General features: G+C 42.9%; 1 protein-coding gene across 3 annotated transcripts; it reads right to left on the bottom strand.

The window, feature by feature from the left end:
- Window positions 1-1,388: 1,388 nt before the first annotated feature.
- On the bottom strand, window positions 1,389-16,089 carry trip10a (thyroid hormone receptor interactor 10a). 3 transcript variants are annotated; one of them, XM_030089834.1, is made up of 15 exons: window positions 16,066-16,089; window positions 11,060-11,175; window positions 10,446-10,502; window positions 9,967-10,114; window positions 8,957-9,019; window positions 8,383-8,487; window positions 8,134-8,262; window positions 7,803-7,949; window positions 7,482-7,670; window positions 5,088-5,252; window positions 4,203-4,312; window positions 3,921-4,053; window positions 3,675-3,763; window positions 3,452-3,585; window positions 1,389-2,901 (listed from the first exon to the last, which is right to left on the bottom strand). In XM_030089834.1, the coding sequence occupies exons 1-15, from the start codon at window positions 16,087-16,089 to the stop codon at window positions 2,750-2,752; spliced, it is 1,761 nt and encodes a 586-aa protein (XP_029945694.1). In that variant the 3' UTR covers window positions 1,389-2,749. The 3 variants fall into 3 exon arrangements, with proteins under 3 accessions (XP_029945694.1, XP_029945697.1, XP_029945696.1); XM_030089836.1 differs by lacking the exon at window positions 5,088-5,252 and adding an exon at window positions 4,923-4,946 and having other exon boundaries at window positions 2,750-2,901; XM_030089837.1 differs by lacking the exon at window positions 5,088-5,252.
- Window positions 16,090-17,669: the final 1,580 nt, after the last annotated feature.

Below are 17,669 nucleotides of genomic sequence, written 5' to 3'. Positions count from 1 at the left end.
GTACCCTCATTGTGTTTATATAACTGGTTTCTCTGTGAAAAAGAACTTTAAAGCCACTGACTGTCAAACTGACACGCTCCAGTCATCGGGACTGAGATCAAAGCAAAACTATTGTTTCAATAAGAAAATCAGGTCATCTCTGCTATCAGTATTAAAATGTAAAACTCATTATATTCTAAATCTGTGAACCTGTTTGCTTTTCAGTATGGCTATATTTCTTTTGTTCTGATAACAAAACAAAACTGAACCCACAAGGTGTAATAATCCTCTGATATATCAGCGTGTATTCCTTGGTAAATGTTCCTAAAAGGCTGAAGCAGAAGCGTTCACCGCCGGCCGGGCAGCCGCACACACACACTCTGCCTGCTGGATCCACTGGTCTTATTGAAAAACTGACCTTTAACGCATCTTGAGAATAGATGCTTTGCATACAAATGATGATCTGATTCCTCTGTCATCTAACCAGTCAGTCAATGCCACAGCATGCTGCTGCCTTTGCTCAGCAGAGCTCATCCCACCTTAATAGCCCTTCTCCTCACTTGCCTGCTGTTGTGAGGAAGGTGACATGAAAGTGGAGCGCATGCCAGTTTCAGGTTATTTAATTAGTCATTATAAACAGAGTGCTTTAGAAGCCAGCGCGGCTTAATCAGGTATGCAAATGCATGTCCTATATTGAAAACATAATTATGCAGCGAGGAGAGTTGATGGCAAAAACAGGTGACACTCCTCTGAAGTGATCCAACAATGCCACCTACTGGATTCGAAATGCATGTACTTTTTATTTATAGGACAATTATGCGCAATTAAGAATCCATCAACACAATCGATGAGTTTAATCGTGCGTGTGTGTGTGTGTGTGTTTGCGTTCATTAAGCACATTGTAGTTTTCATTCTTCTTCCAATTAATATTATTGTTTTGAACTACATGTTTTTTATATCAGTGGATCAATTCTTAAGTATCACAATGAAGAAAAATTGATTAACCCTCTCAGAAAGCAGTCCTGTGTGCACGAGTGTTTAGACAATGAATAAAGAAAGACCCTCTTTAAATAACTATCAAACCTGAGACTGCAGCGTTGTAAACAGATCAATAGGTGGAGTGTCATGGGAGCATCTGGAAGCTACAGATTGAATTCATTTAAAAACCTGAAACCACTAGTCTCATAGCTCCCTGCTTCCTTTGCTTGTGGTGCATGACAACACATCCAGCTTCCTCAGCTTTATTTAAAAGTGATGCATGTCTATAAGCACCAAGCCAAAAACTCACTTTGCAAAATGTCTGAAATTAGTAATTATTGCACTCATAGGTAATCCATTATGTAAAATGACTTTACAGACCTTAAAGACAAAAATAAATAAATGAATAAAATCAAGGGAACTACAAAAACCATTTGGTTGAGTTATTTATTTAGCCAGGTCTAAACAGAACCACTTGGAAATGTGCTTGACATCTATTAAGTAATGGAAAAAAAAAAGAATATCCTGAATGCAAAAATGGCATACATACAACAATGCTTTTAACCAGAAAGGCACCAAAGACACACAAGCACTTACTTTAAAAGTAATGCTTTTCGCTGGCTCCATAACAATGTAAAAAATAAAAATAATAATAAAAAAAAAAAAAGATGTGAATGAACTTCGTGTGAAGTAAAACCCAATAAAATATTATTAGTGACAAAATTAGGTACTTCACACAGTATTCTTTATTCAAATGGTTAAAAAGCTAATAAGACAATAGTGGTGTTGTGGTAGCTAAAATATATATATTATTTCTTACATAAATACAACAGCCCTAATGGAGCACATTTACGGTGCATTAACTCCCTTTAGTGGGCTACAGACTGTCCTCTATGGTTGCAAGGACAAAAGAGAAACATGATAACACCCTTAATACAAAAGCACAACTTCTGTCCAACCTGAAAATGCTTATAAACATTTGTAATAAATTATTTTAGTACAATTTTCAGGTTGTAACTGTTAGAAAACAACAGTAACCACGTATCCTTGCTATTGCTAAATGTCTGAAATGACCTTAATGATGATATGGCTGTGATTGTCTAAAGATTAGAATGCTTTTTCATTGTAGCTGTGTGAATGTGACTTTCTCTGCCCACAACTTTGGCCTCACGAATGGCTGAAAACCAAAAAGCGAAGTGTTTTTCCTGTAACATGTCCATCCCCCAGGGATCCTCGAGCGCCGTTAGAGGTAAGGAGTGGCACACTTGAGTGAAATAAAAACTAAGACAGGTCATATATTCTGGTTTCGTTGATGGCGGGGGACCGCTGTGGGTCAAAGCATGTCAGTCTTCAACTGAAAAAAGGGAAACAAGTGAGGTAACTTCCTTCTGGATATTACTGGTGGTATTACTCATTGTACAGATGGCAGCAGCACTCATCACACTCCTCCTCCTCCTCCTCCTCCTCCTCCTCCTCCTCCTCCTCCGCTGCTCATTACTCTCACATCGAGAAGCTAATGTCTCAGCAGGCTGTGAAACAAGGCGTGCACTTGTACCTGAATCGTGCCTCACATGTGAGCAGGACTGTTTCATAAAAACAAAAAGGAAAAAAAATGAACATGATATCAGAAAGTAAATATGCTACACCTCACTCCAGACATCAGAGCACCTTTTATGAGGATTTTCCCGGGGACACGCGTGGTCCTGCCAATGTTTGTGCCTCTTTTCAATTGGTCCGATAGGAAGAACTGTCCACAGTCGATCCATTATTCCACTCGTTCATCCTGTGTCTGTCATTTATTTAGAGTGATAGTGACGTAGGATGTGGGTATGTAGCCCTCGTCCCCGTTGTTCCTCCGGACGCGGGTCCAGCCGTCGCCTTTGTCTTCCTCGACCACGGCCAGCACCTCCCCTTCCTGCATCGAAATGGTCCCTTCACTGGCACCTGAAGGAGAGAGAGAGACGCATCAGATTCTGCTCGTTTATGAGCGCAAACCTGAAGCAGCCTTATGCATGTAAACCTCTAACTCATGATTTACTGTAATTGGCTGCGATTTGTGCTTCTCTGTAGGTCTGACAAATGTTTTCATTCCAGGCAAAAATCGGATTAGATGCTGCTCAGTTATGGTAATTCAAGGTAGTATTTGCTCATTACACAGCAAGCTACAATGGTTTTTGCATAAAATAACTCAAAAAACACGGTCTTTGCTTTTGTTACTACCAAACAGCTCCACCTAATCTCCAGATATCCAGCTGTGCAGTCTGAATATTTTTTAGCCGCACAACGCGATCAACAGAATGAGAATGACGATGGGGAATAGCACTTCACAAGTCCACTTAAAACGACAGCGACCGAGAAAGGATGAATTTCAGAGCCGACTCGGCTATTATTACCAAGAGTACTGTACACAGTCCACTTCAAATGTGCCTCGTCTTGAAAGCGACGCTCCTCCAACAGAAGTGAGCGAGAAAGGCAAAAGCAGGCTGTGACATACCCGGGAAATTGTACATGGCTGTGCAATTCCCAATCGGAGCAGTGAGTTCTTCATCCTCAAAGTCGTCATCAAACTCGGCGTAGATGGCCTGGGAGGGATCAGGAGTGCTTTCATCCGAGTGGGCGCCATCAGGACTGGAAAGAGAGCGCACGTTTCCCGATACGAAGCCATCAACAGACGAGTGCGTGCAGCCATACGGTGAATTTCCAGGTTTTGTCATTACCTGTGTATGTCGTGGGCGCCGTTGTTGTTAAATGTGTGTGGTTTATAGCGTAGAGTCTCTCCGCGACCTCCTGCTTCAGCCAGCCAAGTCTGCACGACGGAGGAGAGCGAGAATGAAAAGGAATTAGAGCAGAGGGAGTCACTACACTCATAGTTATGCAGACACGTGTTTAATTGCATTATTTAATAAATCTTCATTTCGTGAGTTCAAACTGGCCATCAGATGATCCCGTCAGGTCAAAGCTACCTCATATTTGTTCAGCTCGCCTCTGAGCCGCTCTATATTCTGGGATGTCTGGTTGATTTGGGATGCCAGACTCGCCGGGTCTCCCATCTGAGGATTCTTCTCATAAACATCTTTCATTTTTCCTAGAGCTTCACTAAAATGACAAAGAGGGAGGGGAAAAAAAAGACAGAAAGAGAGAGTCACAAACAGTGACTTTCAGTAGATTTTAGTCAACTGGGAAGCTCAGGGGAAGGCGTTCTCACAGAGGAGGTTATTGATATAAGTGTGAATTAGCACACACACCTCTGATCCGTTTCCTTCTGCAAGTCTTTGTAAATTTCCTCTAATTTTTGTTGCAACCTCTTCCTGCGCTGCTCTGGGGGCAGATGGGCGAAATCTTCTGTCACCGTGGGCTGAAAGAGGTCACAGGAAGGGTGGGTGAGCGGCACGCCGAGTTTCACCTATTACCAGTTTCGTAATAAGTCACCACAGTCACCACCAAAGGGAGAAAAAAAACACAACCCTGGAGGAACAGCAAACCTGTGGTTTGTGTTCAGCTCACGGGAAACTGCTTAAAATATAGTACTTTTAAATTTCCCCTTGTTAAATGTTGTCAGGTTCCAAATGAGTGTGTTCTGTGACGGAAACTGCATATCCATGAGCTGAGCACAAAACCACCACCCATGAACCAACAACGCTGGACGGTCCCGTTTATCAGCCTTCAACAAATACGAGTGGGAGAAAACTGAAGAGACATAAAAAACAAAAAGTTCACAAATCAAGTTATTTCAGAATAGAGTTTCTGCTTGTTCCTCTGGTGCTACCAAGCGTCCCTCCCCTCCTTCACCACCAGGTGGCCACCTCTTCAATCCAAACTCAAGGAAATAGCACTGTCCACATGGCAGTGTGGGGTTTGGCTTGGCTGCATGTTCAGTCCACCACAGCACAAAGATGAGTGTTTGTAAAGAAAAGGTGGCCATCTTTACGTTTCACACAATGGAGATTCCCACACCAGAATATTACCATGATCCTCTCTGGAGTAAATCTCTGAAGAGGGGGGGAAAAAAAAAATGCTGAGTTCATAAAAAATCTCACAATATCTCCTGCGCCTGATGGAGGACAGTGAAAGTGTAAAAGTGAGCACAGCCCCTTGTGAGTGGCGGTCTCCCGGCACCCGGTCCGACTCACCGATCTCCTGAGTGTCCGGAAGGAAGAGATTCTGGGTTTGACTGTCTTATTGATCTCCTTCAAACAGTACGACAGTGGGTCCCGGCCAAACTTGGGGGAGGGGGGTCCATTAGCGGGTGAAGGGGTGGGGGGTGCGGAGGAAGGAGTGAGCGTGGAGGAAGAGAGCTTGGGTTGGGCAAGAGCAAAGTACCAGCACCCAAAAACGAGGAATGCAGGCGTTGATAAAGTGGTGTACAGGGGAGAAGGGGGAAAAGAGATAAAGAAATTGGGAAAACAGGGGAAGACAAAAAAAATGACAAAGGAAAGAAAAAGACAATGTCAACACCTTAAAGCACACCACAAAGCCAGGAAGACAACACTGGAGCAAACCCCGCGCATGAGGCCAAAGAGCACGGAGGCACAAACGCACATCTGTGCCTTCAGCTCTTGTTGATGTTGAAAAAATTAAAATAAAATAAAAATACAGGCGACGAAAACTACACAGCAAGCAACCAACCAGAGTTTCACACTGGTGCACACCTGCAGCAGAAATAAAGTCAGGCAGGAGGTCAGAATGAATCCCAGTGAGGACCAGCCAGTCCAAAGCACCCACGTTCAGAGCGTTAGAAGAAACGGCAATATTAAGACAAGCTTTTTGTGCTTTTTGTAATACAAACCAATTATGTTTTCAGGTGTTGTCTTGATGTTTTGGGGCTTTTTTCAGTTTCTAATCGGAGTTATTTTGGAAGGTTATATGAAAATGGTCCAATATTGGGATAACATTAAGTAAAAAAAAAAAAAAAAAAAAAAAAACTGCAATTCAAAGAACTGTAATTAAATGCAATTAAGACCCATCTTGTAAAGAAATAAATCCCAACTGACTCTGACAGACTTTTATCATGAAGATTGATTTTCATGAATCACTTTGAAGTGTGACGATCCAAATTCCAATCAAGAAAAAAAAAAAACATCAGCTCATGTAGTAATGGAGCTGTTTAAAAATAGCCTGCATAATTACCACAGCGAGGCTGCGCCTATAGATTTTTGAGGCTTGATGAATGCCCAGAGTGACCTATTAGAAAGAAGTTATCCTGAGAACATGCCTGCAGTTAACTCGGTGAAAATCTCAGTGTGTGAGCAGCACTTCTAAGGGTGGGGGTGGGATCTATTAGCTAAATTACACAGGAGGCTGAAGACTTCTGGTCTTCAATACTGAATGACTGAAAATAGCCCTATGACAAGGTCCCCTGTGTAAGTGCTGAGCTCGAGGAGTACAACTCCGTTATTATGTGAACATCTACCGAGGAGGTGTTACTTTTCTTGAGAGTTATAGGGATCTAAGTACAGAACAGCTGAGAACGGTCATGTTTAGGAGGCCAGACGTAAACCAAGAGCTCACTCGAGCCAGCATCGCCGGCCTCCCATCCAAACCGCTCAGGCCTAATTGGGAGAGCATGACTGATGACACAGAGCACTGTGCCACACACACACACACAGAGCAGAACAGAAAGAGCACACAGCAGAGCGCAGCCAGTAAGACATGCAGCAAGAGGAGAGGTGCTGAACAAGCAAACACCACGGGGAGGGAAGAAGGGATCGTTTAGACTGGGACTGGAGGAGGGGGACCATTAGCTGGTTAGCGGTCTGCCACTCATCTCTCTGGTTTAATTTTGAGCCTCAGCAAAAGTGCCCCATTGAGGGGAAGAGTAGAGATTTACAATGTAATGTAGCAGCAACGCCCTGAATAGCAACTGAAATGCAAATACGAAAAAATCTCAATGTTAACAATGATCCAGTTTTTCTGACCTGGCAGGCCTGGTGTCATTCTGATGTTGCTACAAAGATTTTATTGTGATGTGACACATAATGCCAGGTTCTGGGCAGTATAATGAAAGCAGTGTGTTTGTGAATGCCCGTAGAGGAAAATTCTATGTTGTTTGGTTCCCGTGCTGGTGAAAGCACAAGCACAGCAGAATGCTGACTGCCAGTTGACCTATTGGAAACCACACTGCAGAGATAGGGAGGAGGGGGGGGCAAGGTTTATTCACTTACAGCCAGGGACAGAGTCATGCAAAAGATCTTTTCTAGAAGTTTCGGTGGGTGGGTGTGTGTGCGTGTGAGTTTGCGTGTAATACAATGGAAGAGGTTCATGCATTATGATACTAAGATGAGAAGGGGTGTGTGTGTGTGTGCATGCATTGCCAGTGTGAAAATGCAACCACAGGTTCATCATGAGCACTCTGTGTCGGGGATTTCCTGGCTCTGCCACGCAAGGAGTTGCCCACTGAACTGACTTCCAACTAGCAGCTTTCAAATCATTCATGTACTGGAGTTGATAAATCGCACACAGCCCGATTTCCAAAACATGTTTGTTCCTGTGAGGCTCTGTCACAATATGAGAGTGAAATGCCATACCTTACTTCTCTTGCTGAAAAGCCAAAAGTTTTTGCCCTTGTTCTTCCCGAGAAGGTCCATGGGGCCTTTAGGCGTCCCGAGGCTGCTGTCAGACGAGGTCCGGTTGATGCCTTGACTGTAGTCCTCAAACTCCACATCTCCAGGACGCTCAAAGCCGGACTTATTCTGCTCTATTATAACCATGGAGTCCTGTGTTGAACGCAGTTATGGATGGGATCAGTCAAGAGTTCTTATCAAGCAGACTTGCAGCTGAAACAAATTGGCCGCGTGAAGCCATGATCCATATTAAAATCAATTTAGCATCTTTTCTTAGAGACTCACATTCTTCTCATTAACGTTAGTGCCGGCTTTGGTGATGCCCTCCAGGCACTTGCCAATGATGGGCATCACATGCTTCTCCGTGTCCGAGAACAAAATGTAGCCGTGCGCCAACTTCCGTACTCGCCTCTCATCCAGATCCTGCAATTTCTGGTCAGCAGAAAGCAAGAGGAAAATATTATGTCACTATAATTTTCTTATACTGAAAATACAATGTTCAGTGTTCAATAAAATGTAACATTCTATTTGAAATCTTACAGTTTTAGTTATTCATGATGATTTCATTGCCTTGTAATCCATACAAGGTGGCACCAGTGATCACAGCATGACTTACATTGAAAACGAGGGGCATCTCATTGAAATAGAAGTGGCTCTGTTCTTTGTTGTACTTCTGGAGCTGAGCGGCGTAGTCGTTCTTACACTCGTCTGCTACATGCGCTCTCATGTGAGCTTGTTGTTTGGCCTGAAAAGCAAACAGAGGAAAAGGTTAGCACAGTGCATATGTTTAAAAAAACAAACAAACAAAGAGTAGATGTTTATGAGACACCAGACCCCCCACCACCAACCCCGTCCCTTTTTATACTTTTTCAACATCAGCTTTTGTGGCATTGATGTCTTGATCCGTCTTCTCGGCGTACTGTGTTGCACGCTCCGCTTCTCTCCATTCCCTCTCGAAACGCTTTTTACTCTAATGGAGAGGGGGAGAGAAAAAAAAAAAAAAAAAAAAAGAGATAAACTCACTGCTAAATGAGGCTCGTGCCTGAATGAAATATGAAGGGGTTCTACTATTTTAGGCAAAGAGCATTTCTCATCGTCTGAGAGGAGGGATCAGGGAGTGCTCTGGCTTTGGGAGCGTGGCATCTCCACTCATCACTGAACTGGCTGCAGTCTGACGAGCCGATATAGGAGATCAAGAGTCTGAGCTCCACTCTGTTCGTGTGTTTTTACTATAGACAAATGAGCCTGACCACAGTCGGTGTGTCATGGTTCACTTACAGAGAGCTTCCTGTCCTTTCAATGTGGTGAATACAAACAAAAACACAAAACTTCAACATGATTTAAGCTTATATTTTTGCTGTGTGAGTGAAATTTTGGTGATTAAAATATATTCTGGAACACACAATTGATTTTTTTTTTAATAACAAAACTAGACTTACACTGTCAAGCTGCTTGTAGGTGCTCTCCAAATTCTGCTGGGCCCTCTTCGCCTCCATCAGATACTGCAGGCATTCATAAAAATAGACAGAGTGAGAGGAGGGTCAGATGACAGCGTGAGGGAGGGAGAGCCATGTGTAGGGGCAGACAGAATAAACAATGACCTCCAAGAGCCACACAACACAGCAGACATGAAAACAAATACCGGAGTGTCTGTGTGAGACATGATGTCTTGTACATGACTGTGCTGCAACCCCAACTGCAAAAGCATTCCTCATCCAGAAATGGCACATATACTCGGACCACGCTTCTGCCAGGAGACGCTAAGTGAGAATTTATTTTTCGTAAGTTTGAATTCTTTTACTAGAAATAAAAAAAAATTCACTTGGCATATCGTCAGGATGCTGTTAGCTATTGTGCTTGTGGGCACATGTCACGACACTGGCGAACACACAATCCCTGGTGTTTTTCATTTTATGTCACGCACAGCGCCATCAGGCATGATTTGAATCCAAAAAGTAAAATGCAAAAGTGGTGTAGTCCTGACAACCAACTTCATGTTTAGATTGACTGGATTTGTTTTGATTTTACAGCTGTAAAACTTTAAAAAAAAAAATGAACGATGACTGGGTGCTTTCCCCCCCTTTTCCAGCATAATTTCATCATTCAATCTGGCAGTTTTTCAATATTACTGTTTGTGCTGTTGTGTTAGAAATGTGACTGATTGCTGGGAATGATTGGATCGCGGTGGTGAGGAAGCTCTGCAGGTCACTGAAAGGACTAGAGTGGGGATGTTCGCCATATTTCTTTACTATCTGGTTGCCTCTGATTTGACTGGCTATCATGAACGGCCCTGGAGGAGGTATGCAGGCTTAATCCGCTCAGCGGCGACAGGATAGGAGTAAAAGGCTTAATGACTTTCAGGTGGCGGTAGGAGTATTAAAGCAAAGGAATCGCATGCAGAAAACAAAACGCCAAACTGGCTCCAAAAGATGAGCCTCCTCATTCTCACCGCCTTGCGTTCCTGCTTGAGCTCCTGGAGGTACTTCGTGAGGTCGATGCAAATATTCATCATCAGGTTCTCCGCAATCAGCTCCCTCTGGCCCGCGTAGTCATTCATCTCATTCAGGATGTCCAGAAACGACTGGTAGCTGGACAGCCTATCACGGACCGGGAGGAGAAAGGAAAGGGTGGGGAAAGAAGGACACACTGATTGGGCCGCTGATATGATGATAAACACACGGGCTGAAAGAGATGTGAACGGCGAGCCAGCTGATGATAAGTTCAGGACTTCCTCAGTCCCACTTCCTTTTAGGGCATTTAAATGAGACAAACAACAGGCCGACGCTGAAGTCTGAGATTTGCAGCTCAGTTCATTTCGATTTGATTTAGAGGCTCAACATAACTTTCTGATGAAGATGTGATTTATGAACGTTTCTCTTCTCTTTTTTTTTTAAGACAGACTTTACATCAAACCACATAATAACTCACCTGCATTCTGGCTCATCTTTGTTGCTCCGCTTTTGGTTGTATTTTTTAGAAAGGTTCCTGCGGATGGAGAATAAATTGTCATTTTGGAGACAACAATGTAGGAAACTGTCAGTGGTGAGAGGCTGAAAATGAAAAGGGGCCAACAGACTATTTTTATGTTACAATGCTTTTCACACAAGAAGATTAAAACCAGCGGTCCAAATTTCCAAAATGAACATATTTGAATGGCTGTTCTTCCTCCTTTCACTCTTCCTCTGACCACATCCCGTCTATCATGTGGCAGTCTGCTCCCACTTCCCCTCCTCTCCAGCAACGCTCAGCGCTGCAGCAGATGTGGCCCCGAAGACTGGGACAACCAACGCCAGAGAAAGCAAGGAGGAGAACGGAGGGGAGAAATGAAGGGAAAACACACACTTGAACACACTGGAGAATCAGGCCAGCGCTTCAGGGACAAGTTGGATTCTGTTCCCAAAGCAGTCATAAGACCGAGAAACATTTCATAAACAAGCACAAATGCAAACAACAGCACAAAAGCAGGCACTGACGCAAGCTGCTTTGAGCTCACAAGCATATAAGGGAGTTATCACAGGACAAATAACACCGACGAGGCTCACCTCAACTGTTTGGCATAATTCTGCTCAATCTCTGTCCTCTCCTTCACAAACTTGACATATTTCTCCACCAGCTCCAGGCCGGACTGTGTGTGCTTCTCGATGACGTCGTACTGGTCCTGGTGATAGCAGCACGAGGGACAAGTGAGAAAAATGGAAAAGACAACAGTCTGCTGGACGAGGAACATGTGTCAACTGCTCGGTCACAAACAAGATGTTTCTCCAGTGGAGTTTGAGGTCATCTTGGCTTATAGGGAATTAAAAAAACACACATCAAGATTTGTTTTCCGTGTGTTACGTCTCCTAGAGTGCTATCAGCATGAACACAAATACATAGGTCTGTAAACATCCAGTTAGTTGAAAACTCTATTGTCCAAAATGATGTGCGATAGATAAGGGGTGAAGGAGGCAGCATGACACGTATAATTCTTTAATGAAAAATCGCTGCTGCAGTAAACTGAAAACTTCATCCAATTAACATCATAGCTGGACCCAAAATATAAATATGTATCTAGTGCTAATGAAGTGGAAGTCTCGTCAAGATATAACGGATCATCATCAGCATATCACGACATGGAATGAACAGATTTACTAAAACATATAAATGTGAAAGAGGCTTCAACAGTAGCATCTAAAAGTCATTTCAGGAACATAATAAAGTAAGTCTCAATGATGTAATACCATTATGGGAAATCATTTCAGGTGCAAAAATTACACTACAATTGAAGTAGCTTGAAGCAAATGGGATGTAAAAGGTCCAGTGAGAAAGCTCCTCACACAGAGAGCTGATACCTTTGATGGGATAAAACTACATTTCGTTTTAAACCATGAGCATTACATCAATTTCCTCTTTTCAACAGAATGCAGCATAAAGGAAGCTTGTGGTTTCTCTTCATTCATTGTACAGTATTTTCTGAGAAACAACTTGACACCTTCAAGCTCAGACAAGTTCTGTTGAGCGTGACAGATGATATCGAAGCCAACTCTTCTCTCGCTCTGCATGAAGCCCTTTTCTCTGTGGCCGGCTTCAACGCCGAGGTGGGGGTGAATTTTAAAAAGGGGGGATTCCTGACGTGTCGGGCCCTGTTCTTCTGCACCCTTCCTGCCCCTCAGGTAAAACAAAAGAGATGGAGTCAGCAATGAAAGAGACGACGTTCAACCCAATTACAGAAGACAGGTTCAAGCAGAGACGGGGCCTGTAATCCTTCGCCACAATACGCCCAAACCAACAGGCACTGCTAGGGTTTTAATTCTAGGGCCATGAATTGTAGAACAGTTGATGGAGCCAACTTCTCAACTTCCCAGGGTGCATGTGCTTACTGAGAGACTGAAAACAAACAAGCAGCAACGTTTCAGCGCATTAGCTAAAATATGGTTCACTTAAAGCAAAAAATTGACAGCTTCTTCATGAGCGATTTAAAGCTAAAGACCCGTCTGCATCCAGCACACCCTCACCACTTCAAGACAAAGACTGAAGCAGCAATTTTCTCTGGGATTAACTATAAAAAACAGTGAATCTCAGTTTGGACTTAAAACTTTATGTGTTGCCGCTAACCCAAATCCTATTTAGTCTCACCCAGTAACTCCTAACACAAAAAAAAAAAAATAACCACAAATGAAGAGGAGGAGCAATGGAAACACCACTGAAACACAATGAAATATCATGGAAGAAGTGAGACCATGTAAAAAAAAAAAAAAAAAAAAAAAAAAAAAAAAAATCACAGTTCCTGTTAGCCCTATGCTAACAGTGCTGTCAGAGTCTCATGAGTTTCCACAACCCCTCTCACATCTCGGCATGTGGTGATGGATGAGATATGTCAGCGGGAAGCCCCAAATGCAATAGAATAGGGAACAGCGCTGCATTAAGTGTAATAAGGAAGTGCAATGTCATCAACAACTGCTCTCTGTTATTAGAGGTAAAGATTCATGGGTTAATTTCATTTAGTGTACTGAAATAGAATACGTCTCTACATTTTTAGACTTTAATTATACATCTTCAGTTCGGCAGAGTGTAGTAAGAAACCATGAAGGCAAGAATAAAAACATATACAGTACACTGTGCCTTCGGTTCTTGTTACAGGAATGCTGCACAGATAAATCTCCTTTTTGGATATTTAACTTGGTGTTTACATGGTTTGTTCCCCAGATCAACATATGTTGTTCCCCTCAGACTTAAGAAAACCAAAGTCCCGTCACAATGTTTACACACTTGTGTACACAAAATGTGAAAAGTGAGAATGTGTTCATGTTGGCAGTGCTTATCACACTGGAGAATGGAAGATAAAAATTCTTTGCATTAGCAGCTGCGGCTGAACTGGCAGGAAGCCATCTTTCCTGGCAACAGTAAAGACTTAATATCCAGCCGCTGCCATAAATAGATGTTTGAGGTATCAGTCTGATAGCGGCTGGTTTTAAAAACAACTTTTACATTTCCGTGAAAGGAAACGGGTGAAGTTATTTCAACGTGGTAAAAACAAAAAGGCACACTTTGACTTGACAGATAATACCTTCTGGATTCCCACAAAAAAATGTACATTTGTAAACTTTTGTCGGGCTATAAATTATGATGGATGCTTGCTTGATGCCTCGCAGTGAGACAATTTGTTTAGTCTGTCCCTGAGAGTGAGAGCACTCCTGCTCTACTACATCTATTATTCCTGAACTTACCAAAACACTCAGCAGCAGTTTGCTAAACAAAATCCAAGAAATTAATCTGAACTGTATTATTATTACTTTTTAAATATGTTAGATTATTAAGCAGTTAAAAGATGTTCCCCCCCATTTATTGAACCTGATTTTAGTTCATTTTATACTTTTTTTTTTTATAACAACCTGTTGACCATGTCTTGTCTTTTCCAGACGATGTGCAGCACTGACGGCTGAAATTGTAAACTTTTCTTATTTAAACAGATTTTTTTTGTTTCATAAATTAATAATTAATACATAACTCATACAGAGGTTTATAAGAAAATCCTCTGACGTGTCAGTTTGCAAGGACACATTCACAGTCTTGTCAAACCCCAGTGTCTGTGAGACTAATCACGTTTATCACCGCCACCCAAAGCCACAGGTCTCTTTTTTTTGTTGGATTTTCAAACAATATAAATGAAAATGTGACTTTCAAATCACCATGTTTAAATTTGAAATGCATGTTTCAAAAAGAACATTCCAATTCCTTACATCATCATCCTTATTTACATACAATCACAAGTATGTTTACATAGATTCCGCTCCTGAATCTATGTAACCAAGTCGAACCTTTTCAACACTTCTAAACATCAGCAGCCCCCTTTTATCATTTTGCGAGTTCTGACAGACTAAATATTGTAGCACTGCTCTGGTAATTATAGAACTTCCAAATAAGGAAAGCCCTAACCTAATTTCTATTGCACAGATTTAGGCAAGAGGAGGGCAACAAATTAACGATGGTTTCCACTGTGCGTCACAACATACAAAGCAAGCATGTGAAATCTTCGGCGGCTCAACGTTCAACGCAGCTGACGGACAGGAAAAGCATAACTCTTACTTTAGTCACTCAGAAAGTCACCCAGACTGGGTTTAGATGGATGTTTCAACCCTGAGTCAGCCTTTATTCCTGAAAAATTAAGGCCTGGCTGAACCGGACCTGCCTGAGCGCGGTTCTCAGGAGTGGCCTGGTGGCACACGCCATCGCGGCTAATGCCTAGACACTTATCTTACACTCTGCAAAACGGGCGCCTTAAAATAGCCAATGGATTAACGACAATCAGGAGACAGATGCCACGGCGCTGACTTGGCGGCAGGGATGACTCTCCAGTCAAACACTGCCAGGACGAGTTATCCCTGACGGGCTTTGTCTTACCAGACAGGTGAAGCTGTGTCAAAACACACAAACAACACACTGCAATCGTAACCAACAACTAAAAACAATCCTTTTTATGTGACTCTGACTGAATGTGAAGAAAAATGTCCTCTAAAGTTTGCGATCCAGCATTCCGGGTGGGCACAGAGCCTCTGATTAATACTGGGGAGTTTCTGTGAATCAAAGTAGGGCAAAACTAATTAGGCTGTTGCACCAGCACACAGAATGGAAAAGGACAGGGGAAGAGGCCTAGGGGGAGACTCTCTAATGAGGCCACAACCTCTCAATCCTCATCTATGCTATGCTCCATTTTACACATCCAGGTTCCAGAGGAATGTACATGTGTGACGTCGAGAACTGTTTTTGTTCTGGATACTGTCACTGTTGCATGAACTGGTGCTTCCACTTTATCTAACAGACTGGAAAAGTCGTTTTCTTGTCCATTCCCACCAAAAAAATACCATCAGATGTGGTCAATTTTAAACATCAAAAAACTTATTAATTAAAAATTAATCCAAAACTCAGAAAGTTGTCTGTAATTACACCATTCGGGTGGTGATGTGATGAAGCCAGTTGCCAAAACAAATCACAGCATCTGATCTTCATCTCTATGGGAGCAAGGTGTGCCAGACTGTAAACACAGCAGCATCCCGCAGGGTGCAACCCACCTCAGCAGCACACCTCTCTGTGTCTGTGCAGCACTGGAAAACCTCAGCCCTGTGTGCTGCAGCTACTTTACATGCGAGGCCTGTGTGATCTGCGGCTTGTTGTCCGAGCGGAGTTTGATGCAGCGGACCCACTTACATCTGATGGCCTGGAAATGTTCACAATGTAACAATTGTTTGCGTCTGATTGTGCGGAGGCAGCAACACTAAACACACAAACAAAAGCAAATCAACATGTTGCAAACGCCGATTAACTCTGAAGGAAATCCCACTTTCCAGCAGAACAGCATGCTGTTTTGTGGGATTTTGCAACTTCACTCTGTTTCTATGTGTTTTTTTTTTCTTCTTCTTTTGGGGGGAGATCTTGTGGGGAAAAGTCGTGCGTCCTTGAAGTCTGTGCAGCCAGCGCCGAGTCTAATCCCGCTTCCCCTCTTTTCTTCCACCCAAACTGCGTTCTTCTTCTCCTCCAGCAGCGCGACACAACCTCCACACGGCGGACTCACCCAAAGCTCCGTGCCCCAATCCATGCTCAGCCTGGCGGCCACAGCCGTCTCGGACTACCGGGGATACAAAGAACTTCTCCAAAGTTTATCCCGACAGCTCGGAGGACGGGACGGCCTCCGCGAGACTAATCCCGACGTGACGAACCGGGCCGGACACGGACCGCGGCGCCCTCAGCGGCTCCGGGGAATCAAGCAGACCTGCTTCATTATCGGATCATTAATTTGGGCTGAGAGTCGTCAGTCCAGTCTGTCCAAATATTTTTCATTGCGAAGGAAACAGGGACAAACTGGGCTGCGGATCCGCGTCACTCCCAAATCCTAAATCTTAAAGGGGCAGTACACTGCACGACGCGCGACCCCGGACGGCCCGCACACACACACACACACACACACTGCCACAGCTTCGGTGTCAAACTCATTTCAGGTCAGGTGACACATACATCCCAATATAATGTTGAAATAATATTATAATAATCTTTAAATATGAAGTTTTTCTTTGTCGTGCTGTAGCGTGTACATGATGGAAACGTCTCTATTTTTACACAAAACAATTACAAGGGGCATTTGCTACATTCTAAATATAAAGCCTATTTTAATACAAAATACAGCAAAATATATTTCAAAAATCCTATACAGCTGTTGCTTTGTGAATTTTACAAACTCACTCCAACAGCATGGCTTTGAGACTAGTTTGATAGTAATCAAGTGGCTACAGCAGCATCACTGATGTCTCAGCTCGGGTCTCAGTGGTGTGTGTCTGGAAATGCCTTTAAAACAAAAAAGGATTTTAAAATTTTCACCATCAGCTTGGTGGTGTGGTGGGCCGATTGCAGCTTCTTGTGGGCCAAGCGTCGGCCCATGGGCCGTATGTTTGACACTCCTGGTTTAGGTTAGGAAACTAACTTTCCAGGCAACATGAAAAACCTTGATAAAAAGCAGTTTGTGGCAGTATTGTTATCGGCAGTGATTCCTCTGTACCAATCAATCAATCAATCAATCAATCAATCAATCAATGCTTATTTATATAGCACTTTTCAACATTTCAAAACATTACAGGAGACAATATAGGACACAGTCTTTCCCAATGTTTGTCATGTAACCCCAATTCAGTTTTTCTAGATTCCAAGTTCAGTAAACAAGTGTTTTTTCCACATGTGAACTTTGTTCTGCTGTCCAATGGTGGGAGGCACGGTGGAGCAACCAATAATGCATCAATAGCCAGTAACATTTAAAAAGAAAATAAGGCCCCTGTGCCTTATGTGCACAGGTTTGGTCCCTTTCGATTAAATATGTGTGTGGGGGAAAAAAATCAACCTGCCATGCTGCTCCTGGATCTGCCAATATTTGGGGCTGCCCTTTCATACATCCAAAGCTTCTACGGTGATACTATTTAACTAGGAGAACTGTGATAATTAGGATAAAAAATGTCCAGATATCCTGATTATTAACTTATCTATGAGAATCTCGTCTAAAATAAAGGGCTGCTGCAGCCAACCATCCATCGATCTATGTTCTACACCTTTCTATCCAGATCACAGTCACTCTGGACCTGACCGTGAAGACAAAAGACTGAGAGGCAGACAATGTCACACACATTTAAACCT

The sequence above is a fragment of the Salarias fasciatus genome, chromosome 4, assembly GCF_902148845.1.
Source record: "Salarias fasciatus chromosome 4, fSalaFa1.1, whole genome shotgun sequence".
NCBI lineage: Eukaryota > Metazoa > Chordata > Actinopteri > Blenniiformes > Blenniidae > Salarias > Salarias fasciatus.
Note: the sequence above shows the minus strand (reverse complement) of the source record. Positions and strands in the feature narration are given on the sequence as shown.